Source organism: Penicillium taxi, assembly GCF_028828555.1.
Source record: "Penicillium taxi strain IBT 34144 chromosome Unknown utg000006l_segment0_segment0, whole genome shotgun sequence".
NCBI lineage: Eukaryota > Fungi > Ascomycota > Eurotiomycetes > Eurotiales > Aspergillaceae > Penicillium > Penicillium taxi.
The window spans coordinates 331,961-355,034 of NW_026643208.1; the positions used below are offsets into that span (position 1 = coordinate 331,961).

At 44.0% G+C, this 23,074-nt stretch overlaps 9 protein-coding genes across 9 annotated transcripts; 5 read left to right on the forward strand and 4 right to left on the reverse strand.

Annotated features, from left to right (window-relative positions):
* Positions 1-49: 49 nt before the first annotated feature.
* On the reverse strand, positions 50-952 carry N7495_009254 (enoyl-CoA hydratase/isomerase family protein; the record flags this gene model as incomplete). Its single annotated transcript, XM_057211905.1, has 2 exons — positions 50-782; positions 840-952. 2 exons carry the CDS (start codon positions 950-952, stop codon positions 50-52), a joined length of 846 nt encoding a protein of 281 aa, XP_057058768.1.
* A 1,069-nt stretch (positions 953-2,021) lies between these two features.
* Positions 2,022-3,304, forward strand: N7495_009255 (isopenicillin N synthase family dioxygenase; the record flags this gene model as incomplete). The annotated part of the gene is made up of 4 exons (XM_057211906.1): positions 2,022-2,024; positions 2,085-2,393; positions 2,442-2,510; positions 2,567-3,304. 4 exons carry the CDS (start codon positions 2,022-2,024, stop codon positions 3,302-3,304), a joined length of 1,119 nt encoding a protein of 372 aa, XP_057058769.1.
* A 2,255-nt stretch (positions 3,305-5,559) lies between these two features.
* Positions 5,560-8,111, forward strand: N7495_009256 (alpha-N-acetylglucosaminidase; the record flags this gene model as incomplete). The annotated part of the gene is made up of 6 exons (XM_057211907.1): positions 5,560-5,798; positions 5,875-6,023; positions 6,073-6,723; positions 6,784-6,969; positions 7,027-7,840; positions 7,892-8,111. 6 exons carry the CDS (start codon positions 5,560-5,562, stop codon positions 8,109-8,111), a joined length of 2,259 nt encoding a protein of 752 aa, XP_057058770.1.
* A 367-nt stretch (positions 8,112-8,478) lies between these two features.
* Positions 8,479-10,335, forward strand: N7495_009257 (putative MFS multidrug transporter; the record flags this gene model as incomplete). The annotated part of the gene is made up of 5 exons (XM_057211908.1): positions 8,479-8,715; positions 8,781-9,104; positions 9,162-9,317; positions 9,372-9,739; positions 9,792-10,335. The coding sequence occupies 5 exons, from the start codon at positions 8,479-8,481 to the stop codon at positions 10,333-10,335; spliced, it is 1,629 nt and encodes a 542-aa protein (XP_057058771.1).
* A 1,035-nt stretch (positions 10,336-11,370) lies between these two features.
* Positions 11,371-11,701, forward strand: tfb5 (TFIIH complex subunit TFB5; the record flags this gene model as incomplete). Its single annotated transcript, XM_057211909.1, has 3 exons — positions 11,371-11,389; positions 11,451-11,602; positions 11,654-11,701. 3 exons carry the CDS (start codon positions 11,371-11,373, stop codon positions 11,699-11,701), a joined length of 219 nt encoding a protein of 72 aa, XP_057058772.1.
* An 823-nt stretch (positions 11,702-12,524) lies between these two features.
* On the reverse strand, positions 12,525-14,612 carry N7495_009259 (uncharacterized protein; the record flags this gene model as incomplete). Its single annotated transcript, XM_057211910.1, has 3 exons — positions 12,525-12,719; positions 13,249-13,536; positions 13,749-14,612. 3 exons carry the CDS (start codon positions 14,610-14,612, stop codon positions 12,525-12,527), a joined length of 1,347 nt encoding a protein of 448 aa, XP_057058773.1.
* A 4,443-nt stretch (positions 14,613-19,055) lies between these two features.
* Positions 19,056-19,621, forward strand: N7495_009260 (uncharacterized protein; the record flags this gene model as incomplete). The annotated part of the gene is made up of 2 exons (XM_057211911.1): positions 19,056-19,143; positions 19,263-19,621. 2 exons carry the CDS (start codon positions 19,056-19,058, stop codon positions 19,619-19,621), a joined length of 447 nt encoding a protein of 148 aa, XP_057058774.1.
* A 1,186-nt stretch (positions 19,622-20,807) lies between these two features.
* N7495_009261 (uncharacterized protein) lies at positions 20,808-21,140 on the reverse strand (the record flags this gene model as incomplete). Its single annotated transcript, XM_057211912.1, has 1 exon — positions 20,808-21,140. The coding sequence occupies one exon, from the start codon at positions 21,138-21,140 to the stop codon at positions 20,808-20,810; it is 333 nt and encodes a 110-aa protein (XP_057058775.1).
* An 826-nt stretch (positions 21,141-21,966) lies between these two features.
* On the reverse strand, positions 21,967-22,664 carry N7495_009262 (Oxidoreductase short-chain dehydrogenase/reductase family; the record flags this gene model as incomplete). Its single annotated transcript, XM_057211913.1, has 2 exons — positions 21,967-22,538; positions 22,598-22,664. 2 exons carry the CDS (start codon positions 22,662-22,664, stop codon positions 21,967-21,969), a joined length of 639 nt encoding a protein of 212 aa, XP_057058776.1.
* Between the last annotated feature and the right edge of the window lie 410 nt (positions 22,665-23,074).

Sequence of the window (23,074 nt, forward strand, 5' to 3'; positions counted from 1 at the left end):
CTAGGTCAGGTAAATCAATGTCAAGTTCAAGCCCATATCTTGAAAAGTCTTACAGCTTCTCAAAAGTTGGCTTGCGCTTCTGGATTCCCGACATAAGCGCTGCCGTCACATCCTTCGTCTGCACAGAAGCGCTGTTCCAAACTCCAGTATAGCGAAGTCCCTCCTGCACGGAATGATCGCGCGAATAATTCAAAATCTCCTTTGTTCCCTGCACAGCAACAGGACTTTTAGTCGCCAACAATGCAGCCAAGCTCAGCGCCGCCGAGATAGTTTCCGCACGCGAGTCATGTACAGAATTAACAAAGCCAACACGCAGTGCCTCCTCAGCTCCAAAAACCCGCGCGGTCATCGCAACGTCCTTCACCCAGCCGAAAGATCCAACTATCTTAGGCAATCTAGTCAACGTGCCAATATCTGCCGCGAGGCCAATATCAACTTCTTTCACGGCGAACTTGACATCACGCGAACAGAGACGTATGTCTGCTGCTGAGGATATATCGATGGCTAAGCCGAGCGAGTAGCCATGCAAAGCGACAATGACAGGTTTCTCACATCGCTCTAAAGCGGTGATACAGTCTTGGAACTCGGCGATATGGCGGCGGAGTCGAAGTGCTTTGCGGGCGGGATCGACTGCTGTGCCTTCTGCCAACAGCCCTTGGGACGCGGTACTCACGTCAAGGCCAGCAGTGAATGCTTTATCGCCAGCACCGCTGAGAACTATGGCTCGGATTGACGAATCTTCCGAGAGTTTGTTGAATATTTGGCCCATTTCGAGCCACATGCTATTTCTTCTTAGCTAGCGTTTAACTAGGTGGACTGAGTCTTCGCGGTGAACTTACGTTTCGAAGAAGGCGTTCATCTTTTCTGGTCGGTTTATCTCCACATGCGCAACATATTGGTGTTTGGCTGGAAACTCAACTGTGAAGTACTTATACGAGGTGCTTGATGCCATGGTGAAGATGGAAGCTGGTAAACAGCGAACAAGGAGGTCAGTTGGAAGCTCAAACTCCCCGCAAATTGATTGATATTTCTTGGCTAGAGCCTGGAGGAATTATAGAAATTGGACTGAATAAACTAATGCCAGTACTAGACTATTTGTCAGAATTCAGATGAAGAGAGCCGAGCTGCAAACATGCCTCGGCAGGATTGCAGGGACAAATGACTAATGACTCAGCAATTAACTAGTAACTATTGATATGGGGAACATGGACGTCCTAGCTAGTCTGCGAACCTAGCTAAATTATGGAGCATGGTAGATGCAGTCAGAGTCCGTCATCTAGGAGCTGTGTGGGAGAAAGGAAGGAGAACCAAGGGGTAGCTCAAGAAGTTCAAGGTAGTCTGATGGTCTAATCTCTCAACTGAATGTTTAAATACACAATCTCCACTCGTGTCAGGTGACCTGGTCCCCCACTACAAGAACAAAATTCTTAATAAATGCCTGAAATATAAGGCATTGTAGTGGTAGTAGTAAAATATGTAGTGGTAAATAGTAGTAAAGGTTGTAGCGGTAGGAGCACGTATAATTACTATGTAAAGTTTTCTTTACTCTGGACATTCTGTCTAGCTGTGTATGTTGTATATGCGATCATAAAGCATGTTCTCGTTGCTCGTTGGACCAAATAAACCCTAATCATGGTTGGTTTGTCCTCTCCATCGTCAATTATCGTCTGTAGCCCAATAGCCGCGGGGATAGAGCCGCTTGTGTAGTTAAATGAGGGTGCTAACTAATACGTTGACGGCTCCTGCCTTATTTTTAAGGGGTTTAAGGTACCAACCTTGGCATCATTCATTCCTTGCTAATCTTACTCCTCATGCCTTATGAATCGGGTGTCTACTCCACTTTCCTTAGGAAGTAAAGGTGTTCGCTCGTCATCGCCGCCCAATTAGAATTATTACCGTCCTGTCTTCGGAGCGCACTAAATAAGGAGTCGTTGAGAACACAACTACAAATACACCTAGAAAGCAGCTTAACTCTATAAACTGGGATTGTCTCTCACGAGTCACGATATTTAATCTCAAGCATGGTAAGCTTCGACCCCCTCGTCAAAGATGCTTCGGATCAATATTGAAATCCGACCTCCCAGACTGAGGCATCTTCATTTACTTCAATTCCTGTTCTGGATTTCTCGCAAACCCAGTCATCTTCAACAAAGACTGCATTCATCGCCTCCCTTCGAGAGGCACTTATAAATGTCGGGTTCTTCTATATTCAGAACCCACCCATTTCATCTGATATTCAGAGTGATATCACCCGAAATGCTTTAGCCCTTTTCGATTTATCGTTGGAGAAGAAGATAGACATCGAGATGGTCAATAGTCCGCACTTCCTCGGATATTCACGACTTGGAGCTGAAATTACCGCTTATAAGTCTGACTACCGTGAGCAGTTTGATGTAAGCTTGAGGCAACGCGACCAAATCTCATACTTAACACGAATTTAGTTTGCAACCGAGCTTCCAGCTCCAGGGCCGGACGAGCCTTTGTATAGAAATATCCGCGGTCCAAATCAGGTGGGTCAGCTATCCGGATCATATCAACTACCTCGACTCATTTCTTTGTGATATAGTGGCCGGATGAGACGGCATTGCCTGATTTCCGCCAGGCGCTCGAAAGGTACTTGGATGAAGTGCGAATTCTAGCTGAATCCTTCACACCACTCATCGCAGAAGCTCTCGATCTTCCTCCAACTGCTTTTGATAAAGCCTTTGATAACCCACAGCAACATAAATTGAAGTTGATCAAGTACCCACAGCCACCAGCAACGGCGGATAATAAAACAGGCTTCCAGGGAGTCGGCGCTCATAAAGACTCTGGATTTCTTACCTTTCTCCTTCAAGGAACTCCTCATCACGGCCTGGAAGTTCAAAATAAAGCTGGGGATTGGATTCCAGCTCCTCCGCTCCCAGATACGTTTGTGGTCAATATTGGTCGAGCTCTTGAAGCACTGACCGGAGGTATATGCATGGCCACTACGCATCGTGTTAGCATGCGACAGAGCAACTTTATAGACTCTAATGGCGCCTCCCTTGGACCTCGACTTAGTTTCCCTGTCTTCCAGGGTGTGAGTCCTGATCTTTCGTCCGAGAAGATCTCTATTAAAATTCCAGAGCACATCCGTGACCTGGTCAAAGATGCTAAGGTAAAATCAGATGCCGAAGCAACATTCAATGACATGTTCCGCACAAGTATTGGTCAAGGGACTTTTGTCGCCCGGGTGACTAGCCATCAAGACGTGGGAAAGCGATGGTATCCTGAAGTGTTGGCTAATGCTCTCAAGGGCCAGAAGGATTTCATTGCCCGGTAATAGAATCGAATCGTTTATCTTGGATCTCGCGTTGTAAGGGATTGCCCCAATTATCAAATCTCTTGATTGGTTGGATCCTGCTGATTAAGCATAGTTCTGCCGGCATAATAACTAGTTGTATTTTAAAGTATTTCACCACTGAACGGGTCACACTACTGAACGGGTCAGTTTGACCCACTTATTTTTATGAATCCCAATAACTCCATTATTTACTATGTAATATAGTAAAAAAAAACTACTGAATGGGCCTACTAGGACAGGTTTCCCTCCTATGTCCAGGTGTCTTACATATCCCACACCGGCGTTGGGTTACAGGCGCCCTTACAGGCGCCTGGCCCTCTTGTAAATTGGCATCATTAAGTTTAGGGCCACCATTCGACGCGTCAACCAGGTCTAATCCCTCCTGAATTGTAAGACCCCCTACTACTGTTAATTGACGATTCGGACGTTCTTTTTGTTTTTTCTTTTTCTCATGGGCGGCGCGTAAATCTCTGTTTTCCAGGCGTAAGAGAGCATTCTCTTGATATAGGTAATTTGCACCCTTTACTATCTGGTCTAATGCTCTCTTAGATGGTGTTGGTGGCGTTCGAGATACAGTGCGTAATATAGCTTGGTGTTGACGTCGTAAATCTTTCTGCGTCCTAGGCGTCTTAGGTGTCCAATTTCGACTTGAATCGCTTCCTATAGAGGGTGGTGGTGGTGGTGTATCGACGCGCATAGTAAGCTTTTTTAACACCCTAGTAGGGTCAAGTGGCACGATTCCAGTTGCAGCAAACGCATTAGAAGCAGATGCAAATGCTTCAATACGCGCAGTAGGATATATCTCTAGGAAATCTCCTTTACTAATGTGGGAAAAACCAAGCTCTACTCTAGACTCAACCAGCCGAGAATAAGAGCGTTTTAACACCGCAAAACACCCAACATCAAGAGGTTGAAGAAGATGAGACGCATGCGCAGGCATACATAATGGTATAATATCATGCTCCTGGCAGATTTTGTCGAAATCAGGTGTTAAATGGCTACCATGGCCATCTAAGATTAGAAGGCGATACCGTCCTTTAGTACGAGCAGTAGCAGGTATAAAGAGCTTTTCAAGCCAACGGAGCCCTATTTGATTTGATGTCCAGCCATTAGGACTAATCTCAAGACGCCAATTAGGTGGTAAACCTAGATCAGGAGCAAACCAGCTCTGCATCATCACCTTACCCTTAAAGATAATACAGGGTGGAGGTGCGTAACCAGACGCGCCTAAACACTCTATCACAGTAACCCATTCCCGGTTACCAGGCTGTTTTTTTGCGCGTTTACCATAATAACCAGCTCTAGTAACCACTCTCGCGGTCGCACATCGTCCCATCGCAAACCCAGTCTCGTCAAAATTATAGATATCGTCGGTGGTGATACCATATTTTGCGATCGTGTTTTCAACCAGTTTGAACCAATTATTGATCACATTATAGTCCTCTTGACGCGCACGTGTAAAATCGCGCGGTGTTGAATAGGTCGTCTTAAGTTCAGGTAAACGCGTCGCAAACCTAGTAACCCAGTTTTTACCGATCGTAAGAGGAGGGTTGGTTCCGCGGTCGGCGAGTAGGATATTAGCCATTCTACCAACATCTTTAGTTCTAGGAGCACAGCCGCGATCATCTAGAGAGACGACCCATTGAAGTAATGAATCCTCTTCAGATTCAGTCAGTTTAGACTGCGGTGGGTGTGTTTCAAGACGAAATTGGACACCAGAATGGCGGCGTTGGAGGGTTGAAAATGGTATATTAAACATAGCTGCAGCTTTACGCATTGATGATATATCGCCATTCTTGTAAGCTTGGTAAGCTAATAAGACCCTATTCTCCTGATCCTGTTTGTCTTGGACATATAGAGCATTTAGGGGGGGGCATGGTGGGTAGTTGAAAATGGAAACACCAGACTGACGCGTAAAATTGGTGGGGTGACCCGTTCAGTAGTGTGACCCGTTCAGTGGTGAAATACTTTATGAAATAATTGTCGTAAAGCGGTTTCCTAATCGGTGAATTGACTGGTCTTCGATATCCACTCATGAGATTAGCGCCGGGCGCGCTAGCGCGCACGAGGTCGCAGGGGTAGACAAGACAGGCTACCACTACCCCTGTTTGAATTCAATATACGCCCAGTAACAGAGCCCAGAGGTACAGTATTAATAGTATTTAATACTAATAGGCTAGCACGGCCTTTATTTTGAAGAGGCTGTCCATGTCCATGTCACAAAAGTAGTAGATATGCGGTGGAATCGTTCGTTACTACTCTGGACATCTGTCTTATTGGCTGCCGCCAGCTCATTCCCTAGTGGAGTCTATGAACTGGTAAAGCGACGACTACCGCAACATGTCGATCAATTTCAATTCGAGATCGTCTCTAATATTACTACTGACGATGGGCATGATCAATTCAAGGTAGAGAGTGCTCCCAATGGCAAGGTCTTGGTAAAGGGTCATTCCCTCAGCGCTCTTTCTTCGGGGTATGGAAAATTATTCCTAGGTTTCACAACCATATCTCTACATGTTTACTTCTCACTTACTTACCACACAATCTAGCCTTCATCGCTATCTAGCTGACTACGCTCATGTTGACATCTATTGGTACATTGGCAGTCGCCTGGAAGAAGCACCAAAGGATCTCCCCCGTATCTCCTCTCCAATCTACGGTTCTAGCTCTGTTCCCTGGAGATATCACTTCAATACTGGTAGGCCCAACATTATATGTCATCATGACTCTTTGACTGACGATCCCAGTCACTTTTTCTTATACCATGGCTTTCTGGACCTGGGAGGACTGGGAGCTACAGCTAGACTGGATGGCCCTTCGAGGCATTAACCTACCTCTCGCCTGGGTCGGTCAGGAGAAGATCCTTATAGAAGTGTTCCAAGAAATTGGACTCACCGATGCTGAGATTTCTCCATTTTTGAGCGGCCCAGCCTTCCAAGCCTGGAACCGGTTTGGAAATATCCAGGGCTCCTGGGGAGGTGAATTACCGCGGGACTGGATTGACGGGCAGTTCGACCTCCAGAAGAAAATTATCCGTCGCATGGTCGAGCTGGGAATGACCCCTGTTTTACCAGCATTCACGGGTTTTGTACCTGCTAACATCAGCCGTGTTTTTCCCGATGCAGATGTCATCCGTGGATCAGCTTGGGAGCGCTTCTCTTCTCAATACACAAATGATTCCTTCCTCGAGCCGAGTGATGACCTTTTTTCAGAGCTTCAGCAGAGCTTTATCAGCAAACAGCAAGCGGCATATGGGAATGTGAGCCACATTTACACCATTGATCAGTTTAACGAAAATACTCCATCCAATGGAGACTCCGATTATCTTAAAAATGTTACTCGCAACACGTTGGGAAGTCTCAAAAGTGTTGATCCAGATGCTATCTGGATGATGCAAGGTAAGAGCCTTTTCAAGTTCAGTCTTTGATGACACCAACAATAGTTCTAATCGGATAAAGGTTGGCTCTTCTACTCAAGTTCTTCGTTCTGGACCGACGAACGCATAGAAGCATACCTCTCTGGCGTTGAGAATGATCAAGATCTTTTGATTTTAGATTTGTTTTCTGAATCGAAGCCTCAGTGGAGTCGAACGAATTCTTATTACGGAAAGCCATGGATTTGGTGTCAACTGCACGATTATGGTGGTATGTACTGTCCCCTCCCCCTATGCTACTGTACTGGAATCTGAGACATTCGACTAGGAAACCAGGGTCTACACGGACAGATTCACAATATCACTGAGAACGCTTCGCAAGCCCGAAATGAATCCTCGTCGATGGTTGGATTTGGGCTATCTATGGAAGGCCAAGAGGGTAATGAAATTGTTTACGACCTGCTGCTAGACCAGGCATGGTCGCTTAAGCCAATCGAAACCAAGGGATACTTCCACAGCTGGGTCACCAGTAGATATGCCGGCTCTGGGTCCATTCCAAACAGTCTCTACAAGGCGTGGGAGCTAATGCGAACAACTGTGTACGACAATACTAACCTCACACTCCCTGCTGTTACAAAGTCTATTTTTGAACTTCGTCCCAACACCGAGGGTCTTGTTGATAAGACCGGAACTCATGGCACTGCACTCACTTATGACCCTTCGGTAGTGGTCAAGGTCTGGAATTTGATGTACAGTGCGGCAGGCTCCAAGCCAGCACTATGGACCAACCCAAGCTATCAACAGGACATGGTCGACGTGACTCGACAGGTATTGGCCAACGCTTTCATACCATTATACTCGAACCTCATCTCAACCTACAACAGTTCGAGCCCCAACTCCAAAACCATTTCACAAGACGGCGACAACATGGTTCAGCTGCTGGAAGACCTTGACTCGGTCCTTCTTACAAACGAGAATTTCCGTCTTTCCAAATGGATTTCTTCAGCAAGGGCCTGGGCACATAGAAACAAGACCTTGGCGGCATTCTATGAGTATGAAGCACGTAACCAGGTTACATTGTGGGGACCTGATGGTGAAGTTACCGACTACGCCTCCAAGCAGTGGGGAGGACTGCTGTCATCGTAAGAACCTATTATTCTAAATGTGGAAAAATTTGCTAATATTCTCTGTAGATACTACGTGCCACGCTGGAAGCTCTTTGTCGAGTACGTTAAGGAAACCCCTGTTGCGTCGTACAATGATACAGCGCTCAAAGAGGAACTTTTGAAATTTGAGCTTGATTGGCAGCAGCAGACATGGTCAGCTCCTGAGCCTTCAGGTGAAGCAATCGATTTGAAAAAAGTGGTCACCAAAGTGTCCCTTCGATGGTCTTCTGTTTTCGGTCTCAAATAGTTCAAAGCTTGCTGAAAGCCCATGTATCAAACTTGTATATCGGCATGAGATAGAAGTTGCTATCCCTGTCAAATTGACATGGACGAGTACTAGGATTCTAGAATCTAGACAATCTAGTCCTCTTTTCAGTCAAATGCTAACCACTTGTCAACCCCGCATTGGTCTCCAATGATGTTTGCTTTTCCCCATTTTCTCTATCGATTGCGTTATCGTACCTTTTATCGCTTATCTAGTTCTTATCTGATGATTTCATGATTAGAAATGCAATCTGGAGTCCCCATATGCCACGTCTGTTGCTGTTTCATGATGGCGTTTTATTCTTCTCTTCCTTTATCTGATTCCAAAGCTATATTCATGCCACTTCAAAATGGCTGAGACACATACACCACCATCCGAGCAAACCCCGCTCCTTGAGACAGCCACGGTCCAGGAACATGAAAGCTCGGCTTTAAGTGTCCCACGAGGACTGCTCATCTTCATTTCTATGGCATTTTTAATATTTATCCAGACCAGCAACCTCTCGCTTATGACCACAAGCCAGTCATATATATCGGCTGATCTTGATGCATATACTGAAGCTATATGGTTCACTTCAGCTCACATGGTAAGGCTATCTAGCAATGAAATTCCATCATGTCACTGGTATCTGATTTTATAATACCTTGGAAGATTGCCATGTCAAGTATGACTCCCCTGGCGGGACGACTTTCGGAGATATTCACCCCACGAAAATATGTGGTTTTCACGAGCTCGGTCATGGCTTTAGGGTTGTTCATAACAGGCTCTGCCCCAACACTCGCCATTTTCCTGCTTGGCCGTGTGGTCTCAGGTTGTGGTAGTGGTGGTTTAATGACTACCGCCATCATATTAGCCTTGCAACTATCTAGTTCAAAACGACGGGGACTTTGTATAGGAATGATTAGTGCATGCTATACAACAGGCCTCTCCTTGGGTGCTGTTTTGGCAGGCTTGATTGTCCCCACTTTTGGTTGGGTTTGTCGAGCCCTTTATTCTATCCTACCACTATAAGCATACTTATCTTATTTCCAGCGTCTTATCTTCTGGGTCCAAGCCCCGACTGCGCTTGTTATAGGTCCCATCCTTTTCTTTGCTATTCCAGCACCACCCCACGATAAACATCCGCTTAAGAAAAAGTCCTTGGGGCATAGTCTTACACGGGTAGATTATGCAGGCGCTCTGACATTGGTATGGTCCTTCTTGTTTTTTGTATTGTTTTGTCATATGGATAAGTGCTTACAGATTAAGACACTCTTCGTAGTGCTATTATTATCTAGTTTCGCATCCCCAACGATCCTCATCTGGCCTATTCCTCTTTCCTTCGCTTCGTTGGGCCTCTTCATTCTGATTGAATCACGCTGGGCACGCGAGCCTATCCTTCCTATCAAAGTGCTGAGCACACGCAGTGTATTTCTGACATGCATAGCCGGTCTAGGCTTGATGATGTCTCGCTGGGCGATCCTGTTTTTCGCACCAGTCTACGCTCTGTCAGTTAGGCTTTGGTCCCCCGCTATGGCCGGTCTGATTTTAATCCCAACGAACCTTGGCTTCGGATTGGGTGGACTACTCGTAGGATGGATTCACATCCGAAAAGCAACAAGCTACTATGTGTCAGTTTTCCATCTCGACAATATGAACATGCCTTTTTCTCACATTCCACAGTTCGTGTTTGGTGATTTATACTCTTTTCACACTCTCTACTCTGTCGCTCTCAGTGCTTTCAACGCCATATTCATCGACATTTATCTATGTAGCTGGTCTCTTCTTCAATGGCCTGTTCGCCGGCTCTTTAATGAACTACAGCTTGTCGCATATCCTACACCTGACCAACATCCATACACATTTCATTGTCACCTCTCTGGTAGCCATGTCTCGCGGGTTTGCAGGCAGTTTCGGATCAGCTGCCGGGGGTGGATTTTTCACTCGAATTCTGAAGAGCAGATTGGAATCCGGATTCGCTCATTACGGTTTGGCACGACCTGACTTGGTTCGCACTCTCCTTGGCAGCCCTGCTACAGTCGTGAAACTTGACGGACTGGAGCGGCTGGTTGCTGTAGAAAGCTATGAGCACGCTGTCCGAATGTTATTCTTGGCTGGTAGTGGGATCGCAATGTTGTCTACCATTATTACGGCAGGAGTTGGGTGGACTCCTGAGCCTGATACTGATGATAAGTTGCAAGAAGCTCTTGTTGAACAGGATGAATAGACTTGGTCACTTACCTGAGTCTTCGGATCTTTGGATTTACCTATACTTCGATACGAACTTGTTCTACCTGTAGAGTTCAATTTCAAAAGTTTCCATCAATTGGCCTGCTGGCCCAATGGCAAGGCGCTTGACTACGAATCAAGAGATTGCAGGTTCGATCCCTGCGTAGGTCAATTTTTTAGCTCACGGAATTCTTTTGCTCAGGTGCAAAGTAATCGTGAAATGAGATTTAAGCTATTTTAGATAACTTGACCCCAACTCTGTTAGAATCACTCTCTACGACTTGTCTAAAACAACAAGGTGCATGTCCTTCAAAAGTGCGAATTTCCTCAAAGGGTTTAGTGGTGGATAAATTTTGATTCTCAAAACCTCTAATCCTGAATTCTAAGGCAAGAAATTAATCAGGCTAAGCCCTTCTAGGTTTAGACATCCTGAATAGAAGAAGGCAGCACGTCGTAGGTTTTAACGTGGACCTTTCTTCATCGCACGCTACATTTCATCACGAAACTGGAAGGCCAAAGCTCATTAGGAAGCCATATAGCCTTTTTGCCATTTAGTTTAATGCGTTAGTCATCCTCAATACAAACACCGAGGGTTGTATGAAGTGAAGGAACCGTATGGATTTCAGGCCTAGACTGAATCTCAGAGGACTCAAAGCCTACTTCCTGGCTTGGCCTTGTTAATTATAGACTTGAACCGAATATCTTTGAAAGCGGATGAGAGAACATAAGGATTCTAGCGAATCTTTTTTAATGTTTCAATATTTAGTGTGCTTGAAATCCATGTTTTACAATCTTGCAGCGCCCATCTCCTAGGTAGACATTACCGTAGTTGATAGATCATTTACAAGATTCTTGCGATGCCTCACTCATCTAAGCTCTCACAACGCAAGGAAAAAGAATTTGGTAGCAAATATATCACGTGATGTGATTAACAATGCCAAGTCTCGCCCTGGTCCGCCTTTCAAGCTTCGTCTCCCGGCATTACTCCGTTATAGAACGATCCTTTCTGCAACAAAATCACGCTATACCTATCATGCCGCGTGCAGTCCGAGGTATGATATATTCAAATCTGAAAGCTCTACTCTTCAGTTAGAGCTAATCACGACTGTCCAGGTCTACTCATAGAATGCGACCCCTCGATCAAGGCTATGATCTTGAAGTATGATGAGGAGCGACACGACTACGTTGTGGAAGACTTGGAAGATGAGAGTCATCTGGTTATCAAGGAGAGCCAACTGCAAAACCTGAAAACTCGCCTGGACCAGGTACGGCATATTTGATGTTTAATATACAACTACTTGCTGACATGCCATCAGGACCTCGATCAAAAAATCATGCAACTTGATGAATCTGAATCGGAGTAAACTGGCCTTATTAACGAAGCCCTTTATACGACTCTTCCGAAGTGATTGCTTCCCCGGCTGTGCGTGACCTGATTCTCGTACCCTGTTTTAATGGGGCTTTCAGCATCATTGTCTCCATGGATTACCAAGTACGTCACCTAACTTTACTGGGATAGTACCTATATGTCGCCACATTTTCCCGCATTCGATTTTACAAACCATGGCACTTGTGCTGAATGAGACAAATGACCTGTCAATGCCGAGGCTAACAAATGAGGATGAACTGGATATTCAAGGATGAACAATTTATTTGCTGACTCTGTAAGCACTGTTGGGATTCGTCGTGGAATCCCTTGTCACATGTCAAACACAAACTTTTCACATTCGCCATTCACAATATGATCTGACTTAAATAAATGTCACTCTTACTTGACGTGGGGGCTTGCCTGGAAGTTTGACGACTGAATAGAGGCTCTGGAAATCAAAGCCTTAATAAGCATTCATCGATATCCAACAAGGAATACCTCTGTCTTTTCTTCTACTACTATTATCATGTACGGACACTTGATTGTGGAAACTTCCGGTTATGTCAGCAAATGACTAGCAGTTTCCTGAAGATGCTATATTGTTTCATGGATGCTGCTAGTCGCTATCAATGAACTGCAAATATTCACTAATTTATGCAGATTTTTTAGATTACTTGAAAATCAACAGCGTCAGATCAATCTATTATTCGTTGTAAAGTAACTAGTTAACCATTCATTTGGTAAGGATGAATGACTTTGCTGATATGCGATTTGACTGTCTCGGTGAGCTTCAAAGCGCTGTGTTCATAAAGAGCATCTTATGCACGATGTCTATCTGCATCGAGGATCTCCTGGTTCTTTTCATCCACTGGTTGGAATATTTTGAGTCCCTCATCCTTGCGAGGAATCAGCATACAACCACCATCTAGGGTTCGAATGGCGCAATGTCGTCTATAATCAGGGAATTTTGTGTCAACGAAGACGTCTGCCACAGCCCAAACGTCTTCGCCACCCTGCGAGCATGATTATACAACTTTCGCTCGGCGCGTAGCGCTTCGCGCCCTATCAAAACTTAGAATATACTTCGTCAGCCAAGCTTCAATGGCTCCGCTAGCTTATTTCTTATGTATGCCGTGAGAGGCTATTCGGGATCATCCGGATTGTGTTCATATCAAAGCAATTCCATGAAACGCTGCACCTTCTGCCCCTTACACATCAGATTTACCATCTTCTTTATACATACACTGGTTCGAATTTGGCCTCAATTAAAGCACTATGCTCTATTCTGAGGTCAGACCCCAAAATACCATAATAGAATAGTCACCACAAAATGAAACCTGGACTCCGTTAAAGTCAACTCCTTTGCAATTGCTATATTGTCTTATTGGCTCGCGCGCACGCTAATGCGCAATGCAAAACCGGTTCCCCATAACCCTCGACCTAGATATGGTCTTCTCTGGTCACTAGAACCATTCTTGAAATGTCATTGTCGTAAACTCATGCATATGAAGCCCACTCTGAGTTGTATGGAACATAGGAGACTGGGCCGCTGTCTCTCATAAATGGCGAATCCAGATTCTGAAGCTCCAAAATGATTCGATAGTCGTCTTTAGGAGGTAAATGCGACATAAGAAACCCATTCGGGCGCGGTAGGTGTGGAGCAAATCGATAAAAGTGCATTTTTTTGGATAGTTGACGTTCCCCAATAATTAGCGGACCCATTGTGTGGTAAAACGATCGCGGGCTCCACTTAATACTTTCCCATTCACCCATCTTGATATGTAACGACCTGAGAGAAAGTGGCTCGCAGCCAGAGTCTGATTCAAGGAACTGAAGGAGTCGTAAGCACGCTGATTCATCGATGGAATTGATAGGTAAGATGCCAAGTGTTGGTCTTGTTTGATCTGGATCTACACCAGGAAGATTGATTTCTAAGTGCTGGAGGTGTTTCATTCTGCGTATGTCAACCATTATATCATATGGCTAACAGTGCTTCGGTTAGTACTCAGACTAGTAAATATATTATAAAGGTTTAAACATACCCATTCATCATTTTCCCAGTCAAGGTCAATGCCTAGAGACTGAAGTTTTGGGAACCTATCAGGTAGGCTGACCAGGTCCTCAATGCTTGGAGGGAAAGGAAGCTGTGTGCGAGAATTACGCTGAAGATTGGCGCTGCGGAATCGTAAATGCCTGAGTAGTGCATGATGGCTTGATAGGGTGTCAAGGATGTATTGTGGAAGGTAATAACCAGAAAAGGTCTCGAGGGAAGAGAACGACTCTAGAAGAAGACGAACTTGGGTCGCTCGTTCCCAGTAGATAGGTAGCGGCTCAAAAATTCTAGTATGTTTGTAATGAGGCCAATCAATCATTCTAGGATTATAACAAGAGATCGACACCTCTAATGACTTAAGGTTTCTTAGACGACCAGTGATAAGGGGAGCTAAGTTACTCCAATTACCGTTGAGTAACGATAACGAATGTAATAGTTCCCATTGTAGACTTTCTGCCCACAGAAGACTTTGAGACACATTGAAGTGCATATTCGAGAGATTTAGATGTTTCAATTGCGGCATAGTATCGCCCTTCTGTAATGAAATGATTCCTCTATAGGTAGTTGATGGTTCCGTGGTCTGAAAGAGATTCAAAGTCTCTAGATTTGGGCTAGAGCATATGATATCTTTTAGGCGAGCTTGATAGCTTGTACTCGTGAAAGTTTTAGACAACTCATCCCACTCGCCATCCCAATACGAGGAAAGGTAGCGAAGGCACCGAAGGTGAGGGACGGACAGCTCAACGGGTTGATGTGGTCGTCTCCGCTGTGATAGACACACATTTTTTCCAGTGATATGTACTAGAACATGAGGGTAAAGCCGATTAATAGTATATAGGATAAAACCTGGCATATATGATATGTTTTTCCAGCTATAGGGGTGCATAGATAGACATATGTCAGTAGCCCATATAATAGGTCCTATAATAGAACTTACTAGAATTCTTGGAGATATTTTGCTGACTCGATCATCTTTAATAAGCCAAAATGCAGCCAGTTTCCAACAGAGCCAAGCCCTGATTCACCTGTTATAACAATCACTTTGACATAGCGCCATGGAACATTGCTGTAATACTCCCACTTTTTAGGCAACCCTGAATCAATAGTCAGGCAAAAGAATCGGAATAAAATGGAAGCGGCAATCTCATGTAGCCGGCGGTCAACCAAAGCTACCATTTTCACTGATGAGGGACTATCCCAGTGAAGCTTGAATGAGGTGAGTGACCAGTAAACCGTGTATATCAACGTTTACTCACTAGCTTGATAATTTTGAGCCAAATCTCGGAGGGTAAGATTAGCATCTTGCTTATTGGTGAGGACTCCATTATGCGACGTGGTTTCTTTCCAAGGTTCCACTAGATAGGATGGTGGGTGAGCGTAATAGAGGGGTAGAGGGGTAGTTCACTAAGCACACTCTTATGAGCGTAAGCTCGGTAACGTGGTTCCGGGTTGCCGCCTAAACAAAATATTTAGTCTATTTTCAACACACTATTTTTAAACACACACTATGTCCCCAATTCTTACTTAAAAAAGCAGAAGTTGGTACAGCAGGAGGGAAGGATCTTATTAGCTATTCGAGCTATTAAAGATGCACGATTTTCCTCTGTTCTAGCTGCTTCTAAGTCATTCAATGTGCCAATATCAACCTTGCCATATCGAATGAAGTTTGTTGAAAGTGTGATTGAGAAGCGCCATTCTCGCCATAAATTCTCTGGAGCTGAAGAGAAGTCACTAAGTAAATGGATCCTCTTTATGGATTCTAGAGGAGCAGCTCTTACCTGCGCGATGTGTCGAAATATGGCTAATCTTTTACTCCGATCGCGATTATCGACTACCACCGACACCTCTGTTCTGTGGGTAAATATTGGGTTACTAGGTTTATTAAACGACACTCTGATCTGAATATACGTCGATAATATCGATATGATTATAAAAGAGCTAAAGCTGAAGATCCTATGATTATTATAGCTTAGTTTGATTTGGTTGAAAAAACGATCGCGAAGTATAGTATCGATTCGGCTGATATTTTCAACTTTGATGAATCAGGATTTGCGATGGAGATGAATAAATCTAAGAATATCATTACTTCTATAGAATATCATGGTCGTAGGGCAGTTTTATAGCCTATAAATCGCGAGTGGGTGACTACTATCAAGTGTACTAGGGCTACTGGAGAAACTCTTCCACTTACCTTATCTTTAAAGGAAAGGTCTTTATGAAGCGATTGTTCGATAGAAAGGAGCCCAATTAGAGCTTAAATAAGAGCTCTAATGGATCTACTAGCGATGCGATCGGTGTCAATTGGCTTCAGATGCACTTTATTCCTAATAGGGGTAGATTTGCTTATTGATATTAGATGAGTATTCCTCTCATCTAACACCTATTTTTGATGAAATATGTGATCAGAATAATATCATCGCTTTATGTATGCCTATATATGTATCATATATTTTACATCCTCTAGATGTAGGTTGTTTTAGGCCTCTAAAGAAGTATTATGGTGCTAGGGTTGCGGAGCAGATGCGGTTAGAAGTGAACTCGATCGAAAAAGAAGATTTCCTGTGGGAACACGGATATTGCAATCCTGAAATTCCACAATCCGGAACGGAAAAAACAGACCCCCGATTCACTGTGGAACGACTATATTAGGAACTTGAGTAGCTAGATGAATCGAACACATTTCACACCACCTTGCACACCGTATATACTAAGAATCTAGGACGAACCATGCCATTTTCCAGTGTATATAGTGCAACGTGTGAACTCTGTCCTTTCAACGTAGTTGATCGACAGTTCCTTACTATCTTCCCTGATGCGCATGCGATAGCTTTTAAAGCTAGTAGTATTCTATACAGGTACAGCAATTAGCAGCGTTTCAACGTAGTTGTACCTCCGCATTTGTGCTACAGCCAATCAGACGTACTAAAAGTTCTGGAGAGAGAGAGAAGGGAAGTAGTGGGGAGATGATGGCCATTCAAATACTCTTATCAGAAAATACTAATGATAGGACGTCTCTGAGGCTGCGGAGGTGGCATCATCGGCTTCGGCTGCATCGCGCATGAGTCACAATTGGGCGTATGCTTGCTCTTATTCGTTTAGCCAGGATATCATTTGTGGATGATGAGGAAGAAATCAATAACGAAAAGTCAGAAATTAGCCAGAAAAACCTACTCTACGTAGAAAATCGCGATACTAAAATGAACACTTCCAAGACTAGAAGTCCTTTGACAATAGAAAGCCATTTGGGTAGAAAATCTACAAAAATGCTGATCCTAGCTCAAGTCTTTGAATTGAACCCAGAAATGCAAAGTCCAAAGGAGGTATACTGCATTTACTTAGCCTTGGAAATATCAACTAATTTTACTGGACAGATTTACATTCTGAGCTACAGTTTCCAAAAGAGATTTAAAGACAGACAATGGACAGCTAAGCCTTGGAAGTCATAGTTTTTTGGTGTCAAAGCGATAGAATTGTTTTTGGACTGGGAAACTTGTGGCTTTTATGACAATTGTCATATTGAAACTTTCAATGGAACAGAAAACCAATGATAAATAGCGGATGCGTCTAACACCATTGCGTCCAGTCTGGTTCTACTGTTACTCCTGAATTGTCTTAGCCATATCTTGCTGCTGATAGAATTCTACGAAACTGAATACTTCAACTCCAATTTAGGACGACTCAACTCCATTCGAAGACTTCGTGTTGTATTTTTATTTCGTATCACTCCTACCTAAGGGGACGGACGAATCTTGCTGTATATTGCCTTTATTACCACCTTAGTCTCTGTCTTCTACTTTCTGTATCGATCATGAAAGATCAATATCGCGTTGCCCAGGTGTATTTTCTCGTTCTTGTTAGGGCTTTATTGAGAATTTGCGCACAATATGGTCGTAATTTACTGGAGCTATGGATATGCCGCTCAATTGACTCCCAGTTACTCCGCTGAGGTGTCCAACATTCCACTGCCAAGCATTCCGCTAATCGGTATTCCACTGCCACCCGGCAATCTATTCCATAGATAGAATAGAGTCTGGAAAATCAAAACGGAAAAATGCCAACTATCAAATTTGTGTTAATGCAAAATATCTCAGAACAAGTTATTTAGTTAGTTACTTGACCATAGAAACTTAAATGTTATTCTCAAGCTTCCCGGATCTGTGGGTGCTATTTCGAAATCTTAAAGTGCCTTAAGGGCTAGGTATAGCGAGTTCAGTAAAGTGCTGCTTCTAGGTACTACTGGGTGGCATCATGGTTGCATCGGTAAGGCTGCCGATGTGCCCTGCCAAGTTGGGAGACTTAGCAGAAAATATTTCTGTTGCCCACTGGGGGCCAAATCTTGGTCGCTGACAAGCTCTGACCCATTATAACGGAAGAATTTGTTGGGTGATGGAGACCTTCTCGAAAAATCGGAGCCGCAGTAACCCTATTATACGTAATGATAAGCGGACTGAAACAATGGGGCGTGAAATTAGACTGCCAGGAATAACACTCATCATCCCCGCCAAGGATGTATAGAAAAGCTCGGGTGAGGCGGAAAGTAACAAGCTTCCAAGGTTGGAAGTCGTAATCCTGCAGGAATAAAGAGTGGATTTTATCGCAAATATTCTAACCCACTACCGTGTACTTTTCTGATTTACTCATAAGGTTCGCACTTACCCACTCAAGATCACATATGAATTGAGTGCTACCAATACGCCTACCTCACTTCCCACCACCGCCACAAAGTCACGCTGTTAGGATGCGCTATACATCTCTTCCTGGATTGACTCTTGCATCCTATTTCATATTCGGAAGCTCGGCATCTCCAGTGAACGTTCCCCAAGAACCAACGATCATCACGCCAATATCTGTTGAGGTTACACCTTCATTAGTGGACAATGTTGCACAAAATACTCACATCTCTATTACCGGAACGGACAGCAAAGAGACTATAGTACCAGTTGTAGGCGGACCTCAATGTTGGGTTAGTTATCAACCCACCTTTCAAGTTTAGTTTGCAAGCTCTAATCATTGGAATAATTCTCAGTTCTGCTTTGAGGAAAAAGCAAATACGAATAATAGTACAAATGGATGGGCCCTGCTTGGAATTGAAGAGCCAGGAGTGTATCAGCCATTCTCCCCGGAGTTCTCAACATTATTCCCTGCTATAATAGTTTCAGAGAATGGGGACCCGAGCTATTTACCAGAACATACGCCTTCAATAACGAGAAATTCACCTGATGGGATAGTCAAACGAGACTTTAATATTCCAACCACCACAACCTTTCATAAAACGGCTCGATATGAGAAGCTAGAGATGGCCTATAACAAATACAAAAAGTCGAACAAAAACAGCAATATTCTGTTCGAGTGGCTCAAGATGTCCGGGTACGCTCTCAAAATCAGTAAGTTTATAGTCCTAAAAGTTTAGCAATTCAGATAAACCGCAACTAACAATTCACTTTCTACTTACGATTAGAGGTTCGATCTTCATTACTCAAAATTCCAAAGCACTATTTCTTAGCGGCAGGGAGAACCAGGTTTCTCATTTCAGAGGATTGGGAGACTGATGAGAACACTTGTGAACTCACACATGTGCTCATTCAAGTCCACCTAGATTTCCTGGCCACCATCTATGACGTAAAGGCAGATGGAAGACACATCTACTTTGTCGACCGTGGAGATTCGGGCCTAAATTGGGCTGATTGGGAAAATGACAAGTATACATTCTTGGGTGAAATCAGCGAGAGAGCGACAGAACCTATGATTCAAAGTGCCGGAAAGATAATTGCGGCTAACATGAACAAGAAAGGATACAACATTCTCACCAACAACTGTAGAGACTTTGTTAACAAGTTATATACTGTGATCAAAACACTGTGAATTCTCAAATTTTATTTCTTGTTATGAAATTATAACATAATTAGAAACCTTCTATTCAAATATCAAGATTTGTCCTAATTTGAACTAATAAGCTAGACAAGATCCAATGCCCTAGAGGTACACCAGGCAATATTCTAAAAGTCTGAACTTTTAGGAATAAGGGCACAGTAGAGCTCCAGAGTTAGCCAACGAATAATGTCAGGTGATGGTTTTACTAAACAGACAGTCGACTAAAGTATTCATATGCGAGTGGTAAAAGATGGGTGAATTTTAAATGATAGCTGCTCGGTCTATATCAATGGCCTACTTTTCGACTTGTCTAATCGAACTGACCAATCATTCAAATGTCACAGATGAATGAAAACTGTCTTTCTTTTGATATACCTGCTGTATGGCCTGCGAAAAGGACGGTATGCGTTGTGGCCTGTTTATTACTGAATGAAAAAAAAAATCAGAGTTAGTAACTAGTGTTAGAACGTAAGAAATAGTAGTAATAAGGCAAAGGAAAAAAGGTCGCGGGGCTTCAGTACACTAGACAATCTACTACATATCATTATTACGTACCAATTACTACTAATTCCCAGCACCCCATGAGTTCTCTTTTAAGCGTCCCCGCGAGCTTTTAGTGATATATCTCATCAACAAGAAAAAAATCCCTCTATGGTGCTTTATTGGCTGACAAGGCCGAGAGCTTAGGAGGTCGCAGGGGCTAGAGAGATGACCTGTGTGCTCAAAATGTCGAGTTGAAAGGCCGTTTCTGGCACCATAAGCTGTCATGTTCGGCGTCATTTTCACAGGTCCTTTTATTCTATGTGTAAATTATTCCTCGTCCTCCTCTGTCCACAATAATTGTTCGTTGCTTGACTAATCGGCTATTTAACTGTCTTAGTCTGATCACATTAGGTCAGATGCAGGCTCATAGATAGCATCCCGCCGGAATCGAGGCTGAGGTCTAGTGGAAATTTGAAAGATGTATCAAAAACGACATATATTCCAGCTAATTGGGTCACTTAGGTGGCTCTAGTCAGCTCTCTACAGACGAGGTGAACCCAAGTAGTACGATTGTATTTGAGCTACCGACCTCAAGCTTTGAGCCTCATGACTTGTATCAAAGGACTTTCTCAAAAACTTTCATTTGACATGGACAAGTAAGCAGGGCTGGTAGATATTTATACTTGGTCTCTATTTATTCAACCCGAATGCAAGTATAACCAGCCCTTTCATACCACTCATTCAGCCGCTTCTTACTAGGGTGCACCCAGTCTCGTGCAACTAAAAGCGTGACTACCGCTGTCACCATGCCTGCTTTGCGAGCGCTGTTTTCACCAAACTGTAACAACTGTCGACCAATACCGCCGGATTGTTTTCTGCTATCACATACAAGCATTCCTATCTCCCATGACGTGGAGGTTAGTGGGATCAATACCACACTCCCCAACACGTGCTCGGGTCGCGGGACAGTTTCCGAGTATACAGGCGGCGGGGTGGCAGGCACGTAGAAGACGTTCGATTTTCGCATTTGTCACTCGTTGGAAGCCCGGCTTATGAATGTTGTTTGGTGGTATATCATTTTTGACCCAAGTTTCGTTAATTAGGTCTACCAAATGTTGCACTAGCTCTAAACTCTCCGCGGCCACGGGAGGAGGGATATAGATATGAGACATTGATATTCGAAAGGCTGGTAGTAGGACTAATATATTGGATGATTGATCTGGAGCTGGGGGTCGACTTGAATCAAATAATCGAGCGTCGGGCATTAAAGGATAGTCGGTGTTGCCTGAAGGACATTCGGGGTTGAAGGACTTATAGACGACCCCGCTTGCTAAGACATCCTTCGGGAAACGAGATTGAACCTTAGAATTCGACAGTAATATTACACTAGCCCTGGCACTAGCGGTGACGTAAAAGAGATTAGTGTATTTCGAATCTATTTCCGAGAAATCAAAAGAGTTCTTGGTAAAGCTGATTTCGACAACTACTGTACTAGGTTGGATCCATTTCCTTATCAATTACCTGGTCATCCACTCAGTGCATGCTTTCTACTCTCATTATAATGCAATAAATTCATAGTAAGAAAGAGAATTTCTAGCTAGTATTGTAAAATAAATCATATAGTAATAATAAATCACCAATAAGAAATGGTATTTGAATAATTAATTCTCCATTGACCGCAGAATTTGACTCTCGAAAGAGGCGAATAGTATCTAGAGGGATTTTATGGTATTATGCCTTTGAGAAGGGATCTCAGGAGCCGCACCTCGAAAGTGAGCACGCTTTAAAGTTTCAGGCTGTATTTATGTTGAAGTCCTTCCAAGATTCGGGTTCGTCTCGCGAGCTAATAGGATTTACATGTGTAGCTCCAGGGCCTCATCGGTCGATTTCCACAGCTGTTTAGCCAGCGCCTCATCCTTGGCTGCTTTGCCCAGGTTGCTGGAGAGAACTCCAGCAGGTTCATAGAATTTGCCATTCTGCAAGCAGTCTTTCGGGATGTTCGCTACCCAAATATGGTTATAGACGCCTTCCTCGGGCTTCAGCACCTGGCTGAGGTTCGTCACCCAGACAAAGGCGCGGCTGAAGCGGCTGAGGTTCCCAACTAGGCCTGTGTTGACCACTCTTGGTGTCAGGGAGATGCTCATCAGGTCTGAGTAGTGGCGCGCCAACTCACGCGCATACAGCAGGCTTGCCAATTTCCTCTGGCCATAGCGGAGCCATTTGCCCATGATGGCTTCCTGGTGGGTGCAAAAAGTGGCGAAGGCAATCCCTCGGGCAAATTTAAACCCCAAAGAGGTTACCAGAATGATACGCACGTCCGCATTTGCTGCCGTGGCCTGGATCAGTGGTAGCAGCTTACAGATCAACAGCGCGTGGCCTAGATGATTGGTGCCGAATTGGATCTCGTAATCGTCCTCAGAGAGCCCTAGTTTGAAGCCATAATGCCTGCATTACAAATCAAAAGATCCGGGCGCGACTATTGACTAATAAATGTTTCTGCGGCCTGCTTCATGGAGGCCAATGAGGCAAGGTTGCATTCGAGGAAAGTCATAGGTGTTGTTGTCTGCTTGTCGGATCTACTGAATTACCTCGTCTGCGGTGGCAGCATTCCGCCCGCTTATATAGATATGCGCCGGCGATTGCCTATTCTCCTAGCACTTTCAGCCCCGATGCCAGCGGTACCTGCCCAGATTTGCGCACATGAGTATTATATTTTGTCATTGAGAAAAAGACAAATTCACCGCCGGTAATGAGTATGACTTTTCCAGACATGTGGGCCAAGTCTTCAGGATTGATGATTCGCAACATGATGGGACAGTTTTGAGACGAGGGTTTAGTGTTTGAATTAGGTTGTTGATGATAATACAGCAGAGCAAAGGCTTTTAGCCGCTTTGTCAAGGAATAATACCGAAAACATCGAATTTCAAGTTGTTTGAAGGTTTTAAGTCTTACATATTCCTG